At 41.3% G+C, this 18,359-nt stretch overlaps 2 protein-coding genes across 3 annotated transcripts in view; both read right to left on the bottom strand.

The window, feature by feature from the left end:
- The window catches only part of MPP4 (MAGUK p55 scaffold protein 4), a 37,616-nt gene extending 28,203 nt beyond the window's left edge, over positions 1-9,413 (bottom strand). Inside the window, exons 1-7 of the mRNA XM_057746568.1 lie at positions 9,120-9,413; positions 8,151-8,272; positions 5,894-5,971; positions 3,699-3,779; positions 1,791-1,922; positions 1,050-1,131; positions 331-416 (exon numbers count right to left, since the gene is read on the bottom strand). Of these exons, the coding sequence (XP_057602551.1) occupies positions 331-416; positions 1,050-1,131; positions 1,791-1,922; positions 3,699-3,779; positions 5,894-5,971; positions 8,151-8,272; positions 9,120-9,207 (669 nt within the window). The 5' untranslated portion in view covers positions 9,208-9,413. The remainder of the gene's footprint in view (positions 1-330; positions 417-1,049; positions 1,132-1,790; positions 1,923-3,698; positions 3,780-5,893; positions 5,972-8,150; positions 8,273-9,119) is intronic.
- Positions 9,414-15,306: 5,893 nt separating this feature from the next.
- Positions 15,307-18,359, bottom strand: part of ALS2 (alsin Rho guanine nucleotide exchange factor ALS2) — an 82,855-nt gene continuing 79,802 nt past the window's right edge. For both annotated transcript variants that reach the window (XM_057745663.1, XM_057745664.1), the window contains exon 34: positions 15,307-16,875. In XM_057745663.1, the coding sequence (XP_057601646.1) occupies positions 16,837-16,875 (39 nt within the window). In that variant the 3' untranslated portion in view covers positions 15,307-16,836. The remainder of the gene's footprint in view (positions 16,876-18,359) is intronic.

The raw sequence follows: 18,359 nt of genomic DNA, 5'->3' as shown, positions 1-18,359 counted from the left end.
GGTTTGCTCAGGTTCAGACTCTCCCCCACGGTGTCACTCTGCCCACTGCGAGCTCAGTTTCTAATGGAGCAGCCAAGGTGATGAGGGACCTGGGCTGGGGGGCCTCTTCCCAAGGCTGAAAGAGCAGCTTCGGAAGGGAAGCCTCCAGCAGGGGCCAGATCACCTGGGGAGGCGGGTGGGGGAAGGGGGATGAGCTGGTAGAAACAGGTTCTGGGGCCTGGAGAGAGGAAGCTGCCGAGAGGGACCCGAACCCCCTCCGGTTACGGTGTACGCTTCGTGGGCTGGAGCCGGCGTGGCGCTGAGCCACGGAGCAGGCGGCGAGACTGTTACCAGAATATGGACCACTTGCTCAGGGTCCAGTCCTTCAACGGAAACGCCATTCACTTCCACCAGTTTGTCTCCAGCGTATAACAACCCTGGGCAAACAGGAACACAAAACAAAGAGGGGTACCAAAAACTCGCAAAAATGGTGGGAGCCATCCCAAACCTAGTTAACAAACTCGCTAACCTGACACTTTAAATTTTATTGTGAAATAATAATAATAATAATAATAATAATGGGGTCATGGGCCGTGAGGATATGGGACAGCAGGTACGGAACTGCTCATTTCAGAAGCACAGAAGTGAAAAGAAGGAAATTTGATTCCCTGATAGAAAAGGCAAGCAAAAGGCATTTCAAGATTGAGAAGAGCTAGGCCTTTTCTTTTTTTTAAGATTGATTGATTTTTGGCTGCATTGGGTCTTCGTTGCTCTGTTCAGGCTTTCTCTAGTTGCGGCGAGTGCGAGCTCCTCTTGGTTGCGGTGCGTGGGCTTTTCATTGCAGTGGCTTCTGACTCACACTGTGAAACCTCAAGCAATTTAGGTGGTTAATCTCCTTGAGGAAGGACAATGGGATTTCTCTAGAGTATTTCTTTCTTCTTAGTATCCAAGCAATAGAACTTACTAAAGCCTCGACCTTAGTTAGGAAAGAGGGGCTTCCCTGGGAAGATAAAACAATCAAGAGCTCCCTATTTTCCTAGTCACGTTTGCACCCTGCTGCCCCAGCTTACCACTCCTCTCGGCCAGCCCACCGTGGATGACTCTGGCCACCAGGATGTCCCCTGTCCTCTCGTGCCGCTTGATAGTAGCTCCCTGGGGAGAGACCGTACAATGGAACCCCTTTTTACCCAACATGACCACTTTCCTGGGGGCTTCCCTCCGTGTCACTCTGGTCTTTCAGACACAGGAATTCGCACCAACCAGGGCCATACATACCGAGCCATCAAAAAGGAAAGGGCACTCAACCTTGGTCTACTAAAGTCTCTATCCAACCACATAGACATCAAAGACCATTGAGATCCTTCCAAAGAGAAAGAAAACTCCCACAATGACAACCTAATCAAAGGACTATGCTTAGAAAATCAAACTAATGCCTTACGTAGCTTCCCCTTCACAGAAGAAAAAATCTCAGGCAAATACATTAGAACTGAATGAAATATGTGTACATGTCACAGAGCCAAATAATAAAATAAAATAATTTCTTAGTTCTCACAGCTCTTAAAAGAGAAAAACACTAAGTGAAATCTTTCCTGGTAAAACATTACAACCTGTTATATGTTTGAAATCACAGGCAAAATTCACTAAGATACAGTTTAGCCATTATCATCCTGGATCCCCTTACATTTTCTGATTGCCTCACACTACATCTGTGACTACAGACAAGTATATCGCCCAAGTAACTACTGGGGATAACTTGGTTCATAATTAACCCTAATATAATCCTAAGTGAAAAGGTAACATGATTTCCTTACCAGGGGCTGCTGGTTTTTCACCAAGCAAACAATCCTCATGGCTTCTTCACTCTCAGGGATGTTGTCTGGCAGTGGGGGAAGAAGGGGTTCAAAGTCTTTCTGAGCCACCGTGTCATGGGCGCTAAGCAAGGCCTGGGAACAGAGAAGGAAAAGGTGAATGAACATCACACACAGGACACACCCACCTAGACGATGCCGACTCAGTACTATGCGAAATAAAACAACAACCAACACGTACATGCCAGGCATGGTTCTGAGTGTTTTATGTGGATTCACGCAACCTTCATGATGACTCTGAGGCAGGTATATATATATTTTTTTAATTGTTTAAATTCATGTTTATACAATTTTTAAAGTTTACTTTCCATTTACTGTTATTACAAAATAGTGGCTGTATTCCCCATGTTGTACATTACATCCTCACAGCCTTTCACCCGATAGTTTATACCTACCACTCCCCATGCCCACAGTGCACCCCCACCCCCTCCACCACGGGTAACCACTAGTTTGTTCTCTACATCTGTGTCTGCTCCTTTTTTTGTTATATTCACTGGATTGCGTTTTTTAGATTCCACATAAAAGTGACGTCATACAGTATTTGTCTTTCCCTGTCTGACTTATTTTAGTAAGCATAATGCCCTCCGAGTCCATCCATGTTGCTGCAAATGGCAAAATTCATTCTTTTTTTATGGCTGAGTAGTATTCCATTGTCATATATACCACATCATCTTTATCCATTCATCTGTTGATGGACACTTAGGTTGCTTCCATAACTTGGCAAATTGTAAATAATGTTGCTATGAATGTTTGGAGTGCATGTATCTTTTCAAATTCATGTTTTTAGTGTTTTTTGATACATACCCAGGAGTGGAATTGCTGAGTCATATGGTAGTTCTAGTTTTCATTTTTTGAGAAGCCTCCACACTGTTTTCCACAGTGGTTGCAATTTACAAGGGCTCACTTTACTCCACATCCTCCAGGCAAGTATATTTATTGCCCCCATTTTACAGATAAGGAAACAAGGCACAGAGAGTGTAAGCCACACATAATATATTCTTTCATTTCTGACAAAATGTATTCTGTCACATTCTCATTTCCTGGACACCCACGTAATCCATGGTGCTCCTATAAACTTTCACTACAAAACAACTATTGTAATAGTTTCCCCAATTAAAGTGGAATGAGAAGCAGTAATCAAAACATCTTGCTGGTTTAATTTGTCAGTGACACTCAAGGGCCCATGTGAAAGAGAATGAGAAAAAAGTAGTCCTCTACTTTTAAGGTATGATCAAAGAGTTCCTTCTCATGGTGCAGTATGTTAAATTGTCATTTCATGAGATAGGGAAGTAGTTATTCTATAGCCCTGCCAGAGATTGGTGGACAGAACTTTGCTGGAATTCAGAGAAAATTCTGTAGGTTTATCTTGTGAAATAGAACTTTTTGACTCATAAATTCCATTGCTCCAAATGTAAACATCCTCTTAAAATTCTAATTTGTTGATAAATTGATCTCAAAGTCTGTAAGTACTATGAAACAGGTTTCTGTTCTGCAATGAAATGTTCTTCATATATGCCCTCAAAGAGCTAATCATTATTATACTGTTCGAAACTTAAAATAACTTGATTGCCCCCCAGAATTTTAGAGAAACAATGGCTTTTCTGGCGGCAACAAGACACCATGGGAAGTTCTGGATTCCTCCTTATAAATAGGGCAGGCTTGTCTCCATGACCAACGAGATTAAGCCAGTCACATCCGAGTCCCACGTCCTCAGGTACAATCTATTGATCACCCACATACAATAATAGAACATCTATTCAGAGAGCACATTTTCTAGCACATGTATTTCTTCCTCCCTACTTTGTCAATGTGCGAGATGGTTATATCTTGTCCATTTTAATAAGCACTTGCCTTAAAGTGTGGACCCTGGAGGATTTGTCTCAGCTCTTGGATCTCAGGGGACTTGGGAGTTTCACATAATATCTTCACTACCTGGTTGGTGGAAACACACACATTGTGAATTTTTTTAACAATCTTTATCACCTAGCTAACATCACCCAGGTTGGATAACAGCTATATTGACATGATATTGACCTGAGAAAAGCTGTTACTGAAGACTTCTTTTTCATCTTTAAAGTCAGGGCTTAGAATCTTTCCTTATTTATTAAACTCCATCACAGCAGCTAGAATCCAAGATTCGGGGTAGATCTCAACCCCATCCTGGCACATCACAGGCTTGGAGGAAGAGCTCACATAATCTTGTAATATCACATGTGCCAAGGCAATATCCCTCTAGTGTCTCTAAAATGGCTGTTTGCTAATGTGAACGCTTTACGGACAAGTTAAGGTATCTTAAGTACAGGCTCAGGGAAGCCAGGTAGCTAAATCCCATGGGATGTTCCATTCTCCAACTAGAAAATGAAATAGTAATTTGTATTTTAGGGTTTATTTGATTAGCAACTTTAATGTCTGTTGCAACAAAAAAGTGCTAGACAGACTAAATGCTGATGTCTTTGCTTTGGTGTAGGCGTAGACCTGCTTTCTGATGGGACATAAGACCTTTCAAGACTTTAACCAGCTCTGTGAATCTTCAGCAGTCAAGCACCATCACATAGTGTCAAAGGAAAACAAGCAGTGTAGCAAGCAAGCTTCACCTCCACTCGCTGGGGTTACAACTGAATAAAACATCAGTGTGTGTGTTTCCCTGTGGACAGCTGAGAAAAGTTCAAGCTGTTGATTACCGGAGTTGAGGTTAGAAGTTTTTTTGTTTTGTTTTGTTTCTTTTCATATGGTTTGGACAATAAATAGAAACAAAATGGATCATATTTATGCATCCATTCAACAAATATGTACTGAACATCTACTGTGTGCTAGGCACTGTTTTCAGAGATTGCAAACACAGCGCTGAATAGGCAGACAAAATTCCCTGGCCTCATGGAGTTTACATTCTTTTGAGGAGCCACAGACAATAAATAAAATATATAAGTAAAAGAGATAGCTTGGCGACGAAAAGAGTTAAGAAGAAAAATGAAAGAGGGAGGAGGATAGGGGATTGCAGTTTTAGATGGGGTGACCAGGGAAAGCCTTGGTGAGGTGACATTTGAGTGGAGACTGGAAGGAGATGAGGAAGCAAATCACGTGGCTGTAAGGGCAAAGGCATTACTGACATAGGGACTCGCAAATGCCAAGGGCCTGCGGCAGGAGCATGTCCGGTTCAAACATCCACAAGGGGTTCATCTGCCTGGAGCAGAGTGAATAGGGAGAGAGCAGTGAGTACGACATCAAAGAGGTAACAGGGGCCACATTATATTTGGCTACGTTAGAACTTTGAAGTTTACTCCGAGATGAGAAGTTGTAGGAAGAGTTTGAGCAGGGAAGTGACATGATTTGCCTCCTCTTTAATCAGAATCTCTTTGGCTGCCATGATGGGGATAGGCCATAGTGGAGCAAGAGTGCAAGTGGGAGACCAGGTAGGAGGCTACATCGCAGTTATCCATGTAGGAGACGATGATGGCTTATATTAGGTGGCACAGCAGAGGCAGTGAGATTCTCAATAGATTTTGAAACTAGAGCTGACAGGGTTGGGTGTGAGAGAAAGGCAATATGACCCCAAAGATTTTGGCTTGGGTACTGTAAGAACAAAGATGTCCTTAGTGAGACAGAAAAGGCTGGTAGAGGAGTGACTTTTGGATAGGGATGATCAGGGCTCACTTTGGGACATGTTAAGTTTGCGGGGTCCATTAGACATCTCAGAAAGATGGGGAGGAGGCAGAAGATAGAGTCTGCAGTGCAGGGAAGGAGCCCAGGCTAGAGATGTGAAATCCGGGTCATTAGCAGGACAACATTACCCTGTTTCCATGGGGTAATTAAGTCCATGGTTTAGGGGGAAAGAGGGAAATGGACACATGCCAAAAATGTGTTTTGTTGGTTTTAATTTGGGGAGACAGCAGGCCAATTTTCCTCCTTCTATTAAAGCTCGATTAGAAACAATTATTAGATGCATAATCATCAATGAAACTTTTCCATTAGAGCACTTAAACTAGCACTGTGAGTAAAATGGTTTCACGTTAAAGCTCTACTATTCTCTGGATGAAAAATCACCTCACCTCGTAGGATAATGCCTGGACATGGGGTGTGGCAGGAACGAGCTTCTTTTCTTTGAACTCCTGGAGGCAGTCATAGACCTGCAGAGGGGCAAGGAGGGGAGAATGAGGTACTGTGGGGAGGCGCGCCTGGTGGGGGAAGCAGCCTGGGCAACGGCGCCGACGGCTGGGTAGCATGCGTGGTGGCCTTTAATAAGGTGTCTCCAGGTGCCCAAGCGAAGCGAACTCGAGACGGGCGTCTCTAAAGCTTCAGAGGCTTAACTATTCGCTGCCACTGGAAACTGATCTTCTCCAACCAATATCATTGATGTAAAGAAACTCAAACTTGTACTCTCGTTAAGTTAGGTAAGCCTGGGTTTTCCAGGCTTAAGGCCAATAAGGATTTGAAGCCAGAGACCTGTGGGAACTTCCAGGCTGGGTAGCTGCGTAGGGCATGGGCTCTGGGCTCAGATTCACCAGTGGATCTGAATGAGAGGCCGACCACACTATACGTGGTTATTTGTACTTTGTGCTTATGTTTTGTTTCCTTTCCTCCCTGAATTCTCCAGTAAAAGTTCGCTTATAAACATTCCAACTTTGTCTTTGTTGACCCTTAGGAATTGTTTTCCATACCAGGATCTAGGTTTGGGCTAAGAACACCAAGGTCTGCCTAGCTCTGCAGTGCAGACCTTAACTTATTTTATAAATCTAGTTTCTCTTACAGATGGAGAAATGGAGTCCAGGAGGCCAGCTCAGTGCTGTCTTTCTCCATCCGGATCTGGGGTGACAGGGCTTCCCTGCTCCACCTCAGTGCCCAAGCTCGAGTTTACTGGAAGCAATTAAGGCTGATGGGTTGATGCAGGGACTACAAAGCACAGGCAGCGCCCCGGTGGTAGCAAGGGCAATGCCTTTCGTGGCATTTGAACCCCTGGATCCGCTGCCAAGGAGGAAAAAGCGCCTGGTAGAAAGCAGGTAGTTTCCCCCCAGAGTTTTATTGAGATAGAATTGAGATAGAACATTGTGTAAATTTAAGGTGTATAACATGTTGATTTGATACACATGTATGTTGCAAAATAACCACCATAAGGTTAGTTAACACCTCCATCACTTCACAGAATTACCACCTTGTGTGTGTGCCGTGATAACATTTAAGATCTATTCTCTCAGCAAGTTTCAAGTACGTAATACAATATTGTTAAATATAGTCACCATGCTGTACATTTGATCCCCAGAATTATTTGTCTTATACTTGGAAGTCTGTACCCTTTGACCAACATCTCCCCATTTCCCCTCTCCCTAGCCCCTGGCAACCACCATTCTCTCAGCTTCTATGAGTTCCCCATTTTTAGATTCCACATGCAAGCAAGATCACACAGGATCTGTCTTTCTCTGACATTTCACTTAGCATGATGTCCTGAGGCCCACCCATGCTGTTCTAAAAGGGAGGATTTCCCTCCTTTTTATGGCTGAATAATATTCCACTGGGCCTCCCACTTCTGAGTATACAGTGATAATGAAATAAAATCACTACCTCAAAAAGATATCTGCACCCCATGTTCACTGAAGCTTTATTCACAATAGCCAAGACATGGGAAAAAGCCTGTGTCCAACAACGGATGAATGGATAAAGAAATCAGGCGTTTTAAAACCAGCGCTGTGAGGAGTACCTCTGTGCTCATGCTAAGTTCGTTGACACTTTTTTATTTTAAAGAATATAGTATTCACGTGCATCTTAAGGCTGACCACATTTCACTTAAGTGAAGGAAACACATCCCCAAAAAATAACTTCAAAAGGATCTTTCTTAATAATAACATTTGTTCAGAAGAACAAAATTATAGTCAGACGCTATTGTATTGTGCATGAAATTTTAGCCCAATTTAACAAAAGAAGAGATCTTCAGAGTAAGAAAAACTGAAGATACCTGACTAGCACGGTACACATATCACGTCCTCATTTATGCAAACAAAGAGGGATGACTTTTTAAAGCATTTTTACTTGTCCTGAGTGGGCCTCAAGGACCAAGGGCTGCGAAGGCGCTGCCGATGGCCGTGGGCAGTGGCTGCTTTGCCACCCCGGGGGCCTCTGGAAGCAAGGGAGTTGGGGGCAGAAAAGAGATGCGCTGCCGCATTCTTTTCTACCCAGGTAAACTCCTTCCTAAGGTCGTGTAGCTCTCCTCTGAACGTTCTCCCGGTTGAAATGTCCTGCCAACTGACAAGCAACGCTGTTGGAAGAGTAGGTCCTGCTCCCCAGGCTAAAGCTTCCAAGCAACGGAGCTCTCACCTTGAGCAGGGCCTGCAGCCACGGGGCGTGGAGGAGGTCGTACAGGAGACACACTCCATTCACATCTCGGCTGTAGAACAGACTCAGCTCTTGCAGCACAAGCCTCAGGATTTGGGAGATACCTAGAAACGGGTGAAGGCAGAGGTGGGGTGATGGGTGCGGTGGAAAGAAGGCAGGTGAAAATGTAAAGGACAATTCAGACAGCTGGGAGGTGCCAGGGGCTCAGGAGGCGAGGGGAGGACACTGGATTGAAGGCAAAAAAAATCTGCCTTCTATCCCTGTTCTATCAGTTACTGTGTGAACTTCAGAAAACCAACCATCTGGAACCTACTTTCCTTGTGGCAAAATGAGACTATGTTAGCTTCCCCGTAGGGCTGTTGCTAGCATTAGATGAAATAATAGATCATAGTATACGAATGATTTTTTGAGAGCAATATTGCTTTCTTTTCCCTAATCTTAACAGCCTCTGGTTTATTCCAAAATGATCTAGTTGTTTTCTGGATTCTTCTTCTTTAAACATGCAGCCTTGTGTATTTACCCTTTATGAAAATTCTTACTGAAAAAAATCTTGCAATAGGCTTTTAATACAAATCTCAGGATTCCACTATTAAAGGGACTGGACAGAATTTAATAAATACTTGGTTGCTTTTATAAGTATTTTCATAGACATCCTATTTGTCGCAGTGATAATCTGAATGTGAACAAGTTGTGAAGTTCTAAGTCAAAGTAAAACCTTGTTGAGTAGGAAAAAAAGAGATTCTGAATCTATTGTGTCAATTTCTTTCCTTCCTGCCTTGAAAATTGCTTAAGACTTATCACTAATAGATGCAATAGGGCACTTCGAAGTGTATGACAAATTCCTTACAGGAATCACCATAAATCAGAATTTCTGCACCTAAATTGCATCACATATTCAGAGTGATATTAAAAGGACTTTCTGATCTAGAAAAGGAATCTGGCACCACGTACCATTCTCTGGATTGGTTCCCATAGAGAGCTTCTCGTCCTTCTTGTCCTTTTTGTCTGGCAGGTCTGCTCCTTTGTCTGACTGTATCATGCTCCCTGCCCAAGCTTGCAGAAGGAATTCAGAGCTAGGGAGCAGACAGACAGCACACAGCTCCCTCAATCATGCTGGCCCCGCAGCTCTTAGTACATATATAGGCATATATTTTCAACAGCATGTATTGAGCAAGTCAGGCACTGTGCTACATACACACCAGGATCCACATCAAATAAAACAGTGTTGCCCTGTGGTGCCTCCTCTCTAAATTAACCATCACCAGCTGAGTGAGTGAGAAAACTACTATTTCATGAAACATTCCTTCTATTCCCCCTTTTTTTCAAACAAGTGACAAATAATGTTAGCTTTGTTTATTTTCCACCTCTTTGCCTAGTTGATTTCACCATCAATCAGGCACTAATCACAGTTGCAAAAGTTATAAGTTACTGCTGAAGATACTCTTGTAGTTTATTTTGTATGTTACTTTAAGGAGGTTTAGTTTCAAGAAACAGAAACCCAGAATAATAGTGGCTTAACAGAGTAGAAGTTTATATCTTGCTCATGTAAAAGTCCAGAGGTAGAGACAAAAAAGGGCTAGTAGGGCAGCCCTGCTCCATGAAATTCTCAGAGAATAGGCTCCTTCCCCTCACAGCTCTGCCCCCTTGGGGTATGGTGTGGCTCTTACCTTCCTGCTCCAAGATGGTGGCTGGAGCTCCAGCCATCACTTCTATATTTCAGCCAGCAGGACGGGGATTAAGAAAACAAGGGCAAAGGGGACATGCTCACTGCTCTTTGAGGAATTTTGACAGAAGTTGCCCTACACAATGAGAAATCACCTCAGGCCCTGTAAACTTTCAAATTTCCCACTGGACTTTCACATCGCTGAGAAAACAAACAAACAAAAAACCCAAAAAACAGAAACAAAAAAAAACCTTATACTTATCTGACCCCAGAACTCAACTTCTCTTTACATATGAACACAAAATATTTTGCACAGTTTTAATATACATTGAATTTTCTGGAATGCTACTATCATAATTGAGGAATGAATTTACTTTGTTTAGCTTAGATTCTATCGGGTTCACCACTTCAGAAAATCATTAATGGTAAAGCTGCTCACAGTACATAACACATCACTACAACACACAGGGCTGTGGTTGTATCTGTGTCTGCATTCAAAACTGCTGCATCACTGGAGAATTCTTTTATAGGTGAAAACGTGTTACTTCATTATATCTTTTGGTATAGTGATATCCCATATTTACATATTGAAACAGACAATGTCTTATCAACTACATTTATTTAATTTCTCTTTTTTATTAATACTAGGGCATCTATATGTGGATTTTTTTGGAGTTTGTGTAATTTAGTGTCTTTAGTCTGGGTTCCCCCTGAATTAGACACAGAGCAAGGATTCTAGTGGGGTGATTTGCTTGGAAAGTGATCTGGAATACTGGTAGGGGTGTGGGGCATTAAGGCAGGGCAAGGGAAAAAAGCCAGTAAAAAAGTTTATTAAGCATGCAGCTACTCTGGGCCCTGTGGAACGTAATCCCTGGAAGAACAAGGAACAAGGGGGTGGGGATGTTTAGACACCAACGCTTCCAGACATTGGTCGAGGGCTTTGCCCAGAGAGCATTACTTCCAGCCCTTCCAGCCTGCTACATGTGCAGAGTGCTGAAATGTGGAAGTTGGTCCTGAGTGCACCAAAAGAGTAAGGACCAATGGGGATATAGGCAGGGCACAGACAGCATTTGTTACAGCAGGATAATAAAGGATAAATCAGGATTTTTGAAAAGGAGCATTTCATATTACTAGTTAAAGCCTTGGGTATTGAATCTGATAAGGCTGAGAAACACTATGTGAAATCTAGACAGATTGTGGGGTTGAATCAGGGACGCTATCTAGAAAAAGACAGATTATTATGTTGCCTCAATTCTAAGGCAGTGAGAAGAGCAACACAGAAAGCTGCTATGAAATTTTAGACAACCTTCCCGTACACATTCTTTTCCAGTCGCACAGACGTATTCTAGTTTGCTGGATTCTGCCCAAACTTGACATCATAAGCTTTTGCCTTGCCCACCACCACCCACCCTACCCAGCCCCAACCGAGGCAGTTTAAACTCTGCCGTTTCCCTACATTCCTGTTTTTGAGTCGCTATTGAATTGTTTAGCACAACAGTTGCACATATGACTCATCTTCCTCCCTGGAGGGGAGCACTTCCAAGGTAGGGTTTGAAAAGGGAGATGGAGCATCTGTGAGACAAAAGTTAGAACAAACAGATGAGTCTGGCACCAAGCCATCATATTCAGGCAACTTCTTAAAATGCTTCTCACGGATCATATGTTCTTGGTGAGGCAGCACAAACTAAACAATGATGCTATGTGTGCATCATAGGTGGACTGCAGTTCTTCCATATTTAATGCCCAGATGACAGTGTGCCCAACCAGGCCTATCCATGCAGCAGATGGAGGCAATAGAGACTGTAGATTCCTGAGATGAAACTGTGAGAGAAATTTACAAATAGACTGTGGTTTCTATAGTGAATTCTACTTATTAAAGTAACTTCTAATAAATCTACAGCCAACCAACAGAGCTAACTGTTGAGTACATGAATTAGAGATAACTAATTCATGTACTCAGAAAGTATACTTTGGCTAAACGTTTCAAAGCTATTGAGGCATTAACAGTAATTTGCATCTCCACAATTTAGGTGAATTCTGAAAACAGTTGTCCTCAGGTTCCTGTGACAAATGTGCTATGAACTGAATTGCATTCCCTCCAAATTCATATGTTGAAGCCCTAACCCCTCAATGTGAACGGTAAGATTTGGAGATGGGGCCTTTGGGAGGTAATTAGGTTTAGATGAGGTCATGATGCTGGGGCTCTGGCATTAGTGCCCTTATAAGAAGAGACACCGCAGAGCTTGTTCTCTTAATCTCTCTGCCGTGTGAGGACACAGCCAGAAGGGGGATATCTTCAAGCTGGGAAGAGGGACCTCACCAGAAGCCAACCAGGCTGGTACTGTGATCTCAGACTTCCACCCTCCAGAACTATGAGAAATAAAGTCCTGTTATATAAGCTCTGGTTATATATTTAAGCACTGTTATACCAGTCCCTGGTATTGGCTCAAGCTATGACAAAAATTCATAGAAGGAAACCTCAGGAAATGGTTTTCCCTCCTTCCCTTACCCACTAACACATTCAGTGTCCTGCTCCCGTGTGGGTTGGGTTTGGAGAACGGCTCCTTGCTTGCCTGTTCACTGCTGAAGCCTCAGCACGTGTAACGGTGCTCGGGTCAGAGCAAGCCCTCTATTCGCAGTTGTTTAGGGAAGGGGCAGAAAAGCGGGAGGCCAGATGTGCAGTAAAAGGCTGACACCTCCCCAGGGAGCCCAAAGGGAGCTGGGACATCAGTACTGAGGCTGGAGCGGCTGGACTCGGGAGGCCTGTGCCTTCTTCTCCTCCTCAGCCTGGTTATATTGACTCCAACCTCCTTCCCCATCAAACTTGGAAATCGGGGCTGACAGATCTTGGAGGCAATCATTTTACAGATAAGGAATCTGACACTCAATGGGGTATTCAGCAGATTTCACAAGTAGTAAAATAAAAAGTTTTCCTCTTTTGTTTCCATATTTAGTCCTGAAACATGCTAGTCCCTGGCAAAAGACTGTGGTGTCCCTTCCTTGCCTGCCTTTTCATCATTGTCAGTTGAGACTTAGCTATTTCTGCTGTCTTAAAAGCAAGAGTTCTTGATTGAGACTGTAAATAATAGTCTACCATATGCAATTCTGAACTAACACAGGAAGCATGGCCAGTTCTTCTCATTAGCTTAGAAGCTGCGTTAGTGTTAGTGAAACCTAAGGAATTTGTCCTAAGTGTTACTTTAGAAATCAATATTTCTAGAAGACTGCTAACAGTCAGTATATATGCAGGGTGATTCCACTTTGTAAGCATTTTTTATGTTTAAGATAGAATATTGTATTTAAAAGGTGACAGTGGTATGATAAATGGTCATTTAAGATTACCTCTGGTCTGTAAAAAAAATCAATATTTCTATAAGCTTAAAAATATAGTGATTACTATTAAATGCCACACTCCTTACCTGTATTATGCTCATTTTTTGAAACAATGCTTTCTACTAGACAAAGCCTGAAAAAGCACTTGAAAACTTGATGAGAAACGGCCTGTACAAAAACGGCTGGCTTCCTCTGGGTCAAAATGCTATTGATTAGGAATAAGACAAATGCTCAGTTTTACTCAGTCTCCTGGCAACCTACTATTCCATACTTAAGAAATGGTTTCTCACAGCAAAATCTGTTCTTTCAAAATCACAAAATTCTCCATATTACTTGGGATTCGATGAAGCTAAAGCATTAGAATATCCATCATTTTATTTTTAGCTCTTAAAGACTGACAGAAGGGCAGACATTTATAGATCTTCCTGGTAACTGGGGATTATTTGGCTGGGTCTCTTACCTGCAAAACTGCAAACATGCAATGCTGCTCCTATCCAGAGAAAAGCTTTAGCAGAAAGTACCAGTGGGCTACCAAAGTCACCTCGCTGTTCTGGATAAAATCTCTGCACATCCTCTTTGATTTAATCCACAGAAACCTACCCAGCCTAACCACTAAATTACTCTTAAGCCTCCCCTGTCACAAATCTTCCTAAGTATTTCTTGCACTGAAAAGTCTAATTTATATCATTTCAAACCTTCACTTTAGTATTTTCTGATTGCCAGCACATAGTTAACACCAAGAAAGAGGAATATTTTTGTTGACTATTTCAGGTTAAGACACCCCATAACAGACAATAACATTTTTATTTTAATCTAAGGAAAAACTGATACCTGAGAGTAAGCTGATCTATTAACCTTATTTTCTCACACTGTGGTAAGGAAACAATGGAAGACTCTTCAGCCAGTAATAATGAGACCTATAAAAGACTTCCTTCTGGAAGGTCCCCTACCAAGTTTCTGTTCTGAACCTAAGAGTCCATATTCTCTATCTCAGATGGGAGCTACTTCTTTTTTGAAAATTTTATATTGCAGGGAGGTAACAGTAGGAAGAACATTTTGGAAGCAGAAGGAGAGAAAGGGTACAGCTGACAGCAAGACAAAGGGTAAAGACCAAATGGCAACTGTTAAAAGTTTATCAGCCCTTTTATCCTAAATTAGACATATGGCATTCCTTTGCTCTCAGTTGTAGATGAAAACACAAGCTGAGAATGTGATACATTAGTGGCTGTTTTGAGCACAGTGTGTTTTAACAAAAGCATTTACTTTTATTAAAAATTTTCATTTTCAAATCGTTTTTTACTTTATGAACTTTTAATGCTTAACCCATGCTATGAAATTACATCTCTGGCAGCTGTAGTAGGAAAGAGCACTGGATTTAGAGTAGGGAAGTTCCAGGTTGGAGTTCCAGTTCTAACAGCAAATCAGTCTCTCCTTGTCTGCAAAATCAATGAGGTTAATACCTGCCCTACTGGGCTGTGGGCATTCACCATGCATGTGTAAGACCTATGTAAGCTGCTGCATGAGTGCTAGGTATTTCTATTTGCAGGCATTGGCTTGGTGACTTACAGGTTTTCCCCCAAGGGAATTAAAAATTTATAGTTTTAATATGCTTTCTGAAAAGTATAAATACAGTATGAAGAGTCAAGTATTGGGACAGTTGATTTCAAGACTCCCAGAAAAGGATGTTTCTCTTAGAATTGAGATAGCCTACCATCACTGGAGAACTTTTCAGTGGGTTTCAAGTTTTTCTTTGTTAATTTCCACAATTACCCCTGGCTCTTCCACATTTACTGAATGTCAAAGATATTCAGTAAATTTGCCTTTACTAGCCAAATGTGGAACTTCTGTTTATTCGAAAATCAAAACAATTCCTAATGGAAATGTAAAGTGTTTAACATAAACTAAGCTTTAAGTGTTGGTCCCTTTCCAATAATGCACAGGCACATTCTGGTAAATGCCCCTTGAGAAGACATTACAACTGGTATATAATTAACTAACGCTTAACATTTCTAGCTAGAATTTTAATCTTCTGTTTTCCCTTCCCCGAATTTGTTTAGGAGGAAAAAAAATTAACCTGCAACTAACAAAATGTCTTTTATTCAAAGAAACAACAGTACCATTTCTTTTAAGACCCTTGTCCTCAGTTTATTTGGGTCAGAAAGTTAATTTGTTCTTTGTCAGCAAAGGTGATATAAGTTTATGTTTATTTTAAAGAGAGAGATCTCTAAAACCCCAATGGGATTTCTCAGGCCGTATAAAGAGGCATGGGTTAAAATGCAGGCAAACCCTCCTTCCCCAAAAAACTAAACTTGGATTTCTTTTAAATTTTTGGTTGCCCTGTGTCATTTCTTTTGCAATCATAAAACAACCTCATAAATATGGACGTCTTTTATTATGAAAATTGCTGTTACATTACAGCCAACATTCCAAAACAGTATTTTAATAAACACTTGTCTTGATTATAAAGTAGAGCAGAAACCATGATCCTTTTCCAAAATCAATTAACATCTGCAGATGTGAACATAAAGCAGGAGGAGGACACTCCGTATGCTCACCCTGGTATGTATGAGATGGGGAAGAGCACCTATGTTATCCAAAACAGCTATTAGTGTTACTTGTACAGTGTAAACCAATCACTTACAATAGGACATTAAAAAAAAAAAAGCAAAAAGCAAAACACTAAAAGGTTGAGGTGTCACGACACTTTTGAGATGGGAAAAGCCAAAAGCGAGTTTCCTTTTCCTTCCTCTCTTTGAGTTCAGTGCAAGGTACAGGGAAGAACTACAACACTAGGTCAAGGATGGATGCAGTTCTCTGCTTCTGTATTTTCCGGTCTCTAGTCCCGCTCCAAAACACAGTCTGCATGCAAAAGCTCTTCAGGCTCTCATTCACAGGCCCGGGAATACAGCGTTTGCACGTGGATGAATGAGGTTCTGTAGCAGCTCAGAGTCAGTGTCTGAATTACAGTGTATTCACTCTGTAGCACTGTAAGGAATCCAAGAACAAAATTCCTATGTCCTTTCTAGTCAGGAGGCAGAAGACTCCTATTTGGATGTGCTCCACGTTTGGGGTCAGGGTGTGGTAGCAGTAACTGCACAGAACCTCTCCCATCATGAATACCCTGGTGGAAAAGCTTAGAAAAAGTTAAAACTGCAGTTTAAAAGTTCCTCTTTCCCCTCCCTCAGCAAAGAAGCACGGTGCACACATGATTGCAAGGAATTTTGGAAGGCATAGTGTGGCTACTATAGTTTCAAGTACAATCTGCTCCTTGCAAAGGGGTCAGGGATAACTGCAGGCAAACCAGAAACTCAAAAATATTCATCAACCTCTTTAATGTAAGAAGCTATACTGAGAGCTTTTTCTTACAACTTCATGAACTGGCATACTCTTTACTGTAGGAAAGGATATCCTTTTCTCCAACAGCAGATGTATGGTAACTGGGGAATTTAACACAGGGACTGGTCTAATCTGGTTTCTACCTCCTTTTTAATTCTCCCTTTAAACTATACAGTCTTTTATTCTGGGCTCAGAGCATTAGCAAGGCTCAGAAATAACAACCAAAATATACAATGTCCTAATTTCAACGCTGTTCTCTTTTGCCATTACAGGAAGACGCCAGATGGTGCTAAAACACTCTGAATGGATAATCCAGTTGTCAAGCTGTTATGCAGCCTAGTTAAGCTTCTCACGCTGGATCTGGTAGTAACATGCCTGAAAAAAAGTTCAAAACCATTTAAAATTTACTTTAAAACAAATTACATAAATATAACAAAGTACATGGGACTAAAAAAGGAAATCCTTTATTAATACTAACAGCTCAACAAAATCAGTTGCTTTCATTTTCTCGTTTTCTTCCAGTCCCCTTACCCTATCCCATGTCTATTTTACCTAGTTATATAAGTAGAAATAAAATCTTGTAAAATTCTCTCTAATTCCAAAACAGACAAAAAATTTTTTTACAAGCTGTATAATATTCTTCATTAAGCAGAAATATCTTAATTTGCTAAGCCACTGTTGACTGGACATTTAGAATATGCTGATGATCAGTATAAGGTACACAAACAACTGCAATCAGAATCACCTCGCATGTCTGATAAACATACAGGCTGAGATTAAGCATCATTCCAGACCCAGTGAGTCAGAATTTCCAGGAACCCATTTTTAAGAAGCAACTCCAAGTGATTCTGAAACTATCCAGGTTTGAGAGTTACTTGCACTACAAGGAACATCTCATCCAGATAATATACGATGTATTCCATTCTTTAATTTCTTGGGATAAATCTCCAGGAGCAGGACTACTCAAACCCTAGAAACATTTTTGATGTTATTGATATAAACGGTAATAACAATTGTCTGCAAAAGGGTGACTGCTCTCTGACCCCTTACCAGCAACCTGTGACTAATGCTGCTATCGCTGTAACCCCACCAGCACTGTGTATAATTTTATAACATTTTTGCTAATTTAGCAGGGACAAAATGGCACTTTCTTTAAATCTGCAGTGACGTTGAGTGTTTTCCTATATATAAATATATTAATTCGTTCCTTCCCTGGTGATATGTTGAGAGATGTTCTTCATATAACATAAATACTAATAATGTAAGTCACTGGGAACCAATATTTTCCCCAGCTGTCCTCTCCCTTTTCAGTTTATTATTTATGGTAATGATATTTGAGTTGAAAAGTTTAAACAATTAGCCCAAGCCAGAAACCTGCTTAAATTCTAGTTTTTCCTCATTTCAATTTGCCTGTCTTTTCTTCTCTTTCCCTTTTTGTATATTTAAACCCTAAGGCATCTCTAATTTATGACGTGAGTGATTCCATCCTGATTCCACCCCCCCTCCAAAACTGCTAATAAGCTCTTTCAGTACTTTGACCATTTATTATATAATTCTTCTCTTTTCCATTTTTGTTTGACATTTCATTTTCGTATGTGAAATGTTTATTATAATACTGCGTATATGGGGGCTGTTCCTATGACAGTAACACACTATCTTAATTACTGTAATTTCATACCACTTCACTAACTGACATAGTGGGTCAATTCTGCCTCTCCTTATTTTCAGAAGTGTTTTTGCCATCTTCTATTTGTTATTCTTCCAATAAACTTCAGAATGATCAAATTCCAAGAAAAATCAACACAGGAACTGAAATGACTTCCAACAATCCCTAGAGCGCACCCAGATCAGAGAACCTC

This window comes from Hippopotamus amphibius, chromosome 8, assembly GCF_030028045.1.
Source record: "Hippopotamus amphibius kiboko isolate mHipAmp2 chromosome 8, mHipAmp2.hap2, whole genome shotgun sequence".
In the NCBI taxonomy this organism is placed as follows: Eukaryota; Metazoa; Chordata; class Mammalia; order Artiodactyla; family Hippopotamidae; genus Hippopotamus; species Hippopotamus amphibius.
The sequence above is the reverse complement of the archived record's forward strand: the minus strand, read 5'-3'. Positions and strand labels throughout refer to the sequence as shown.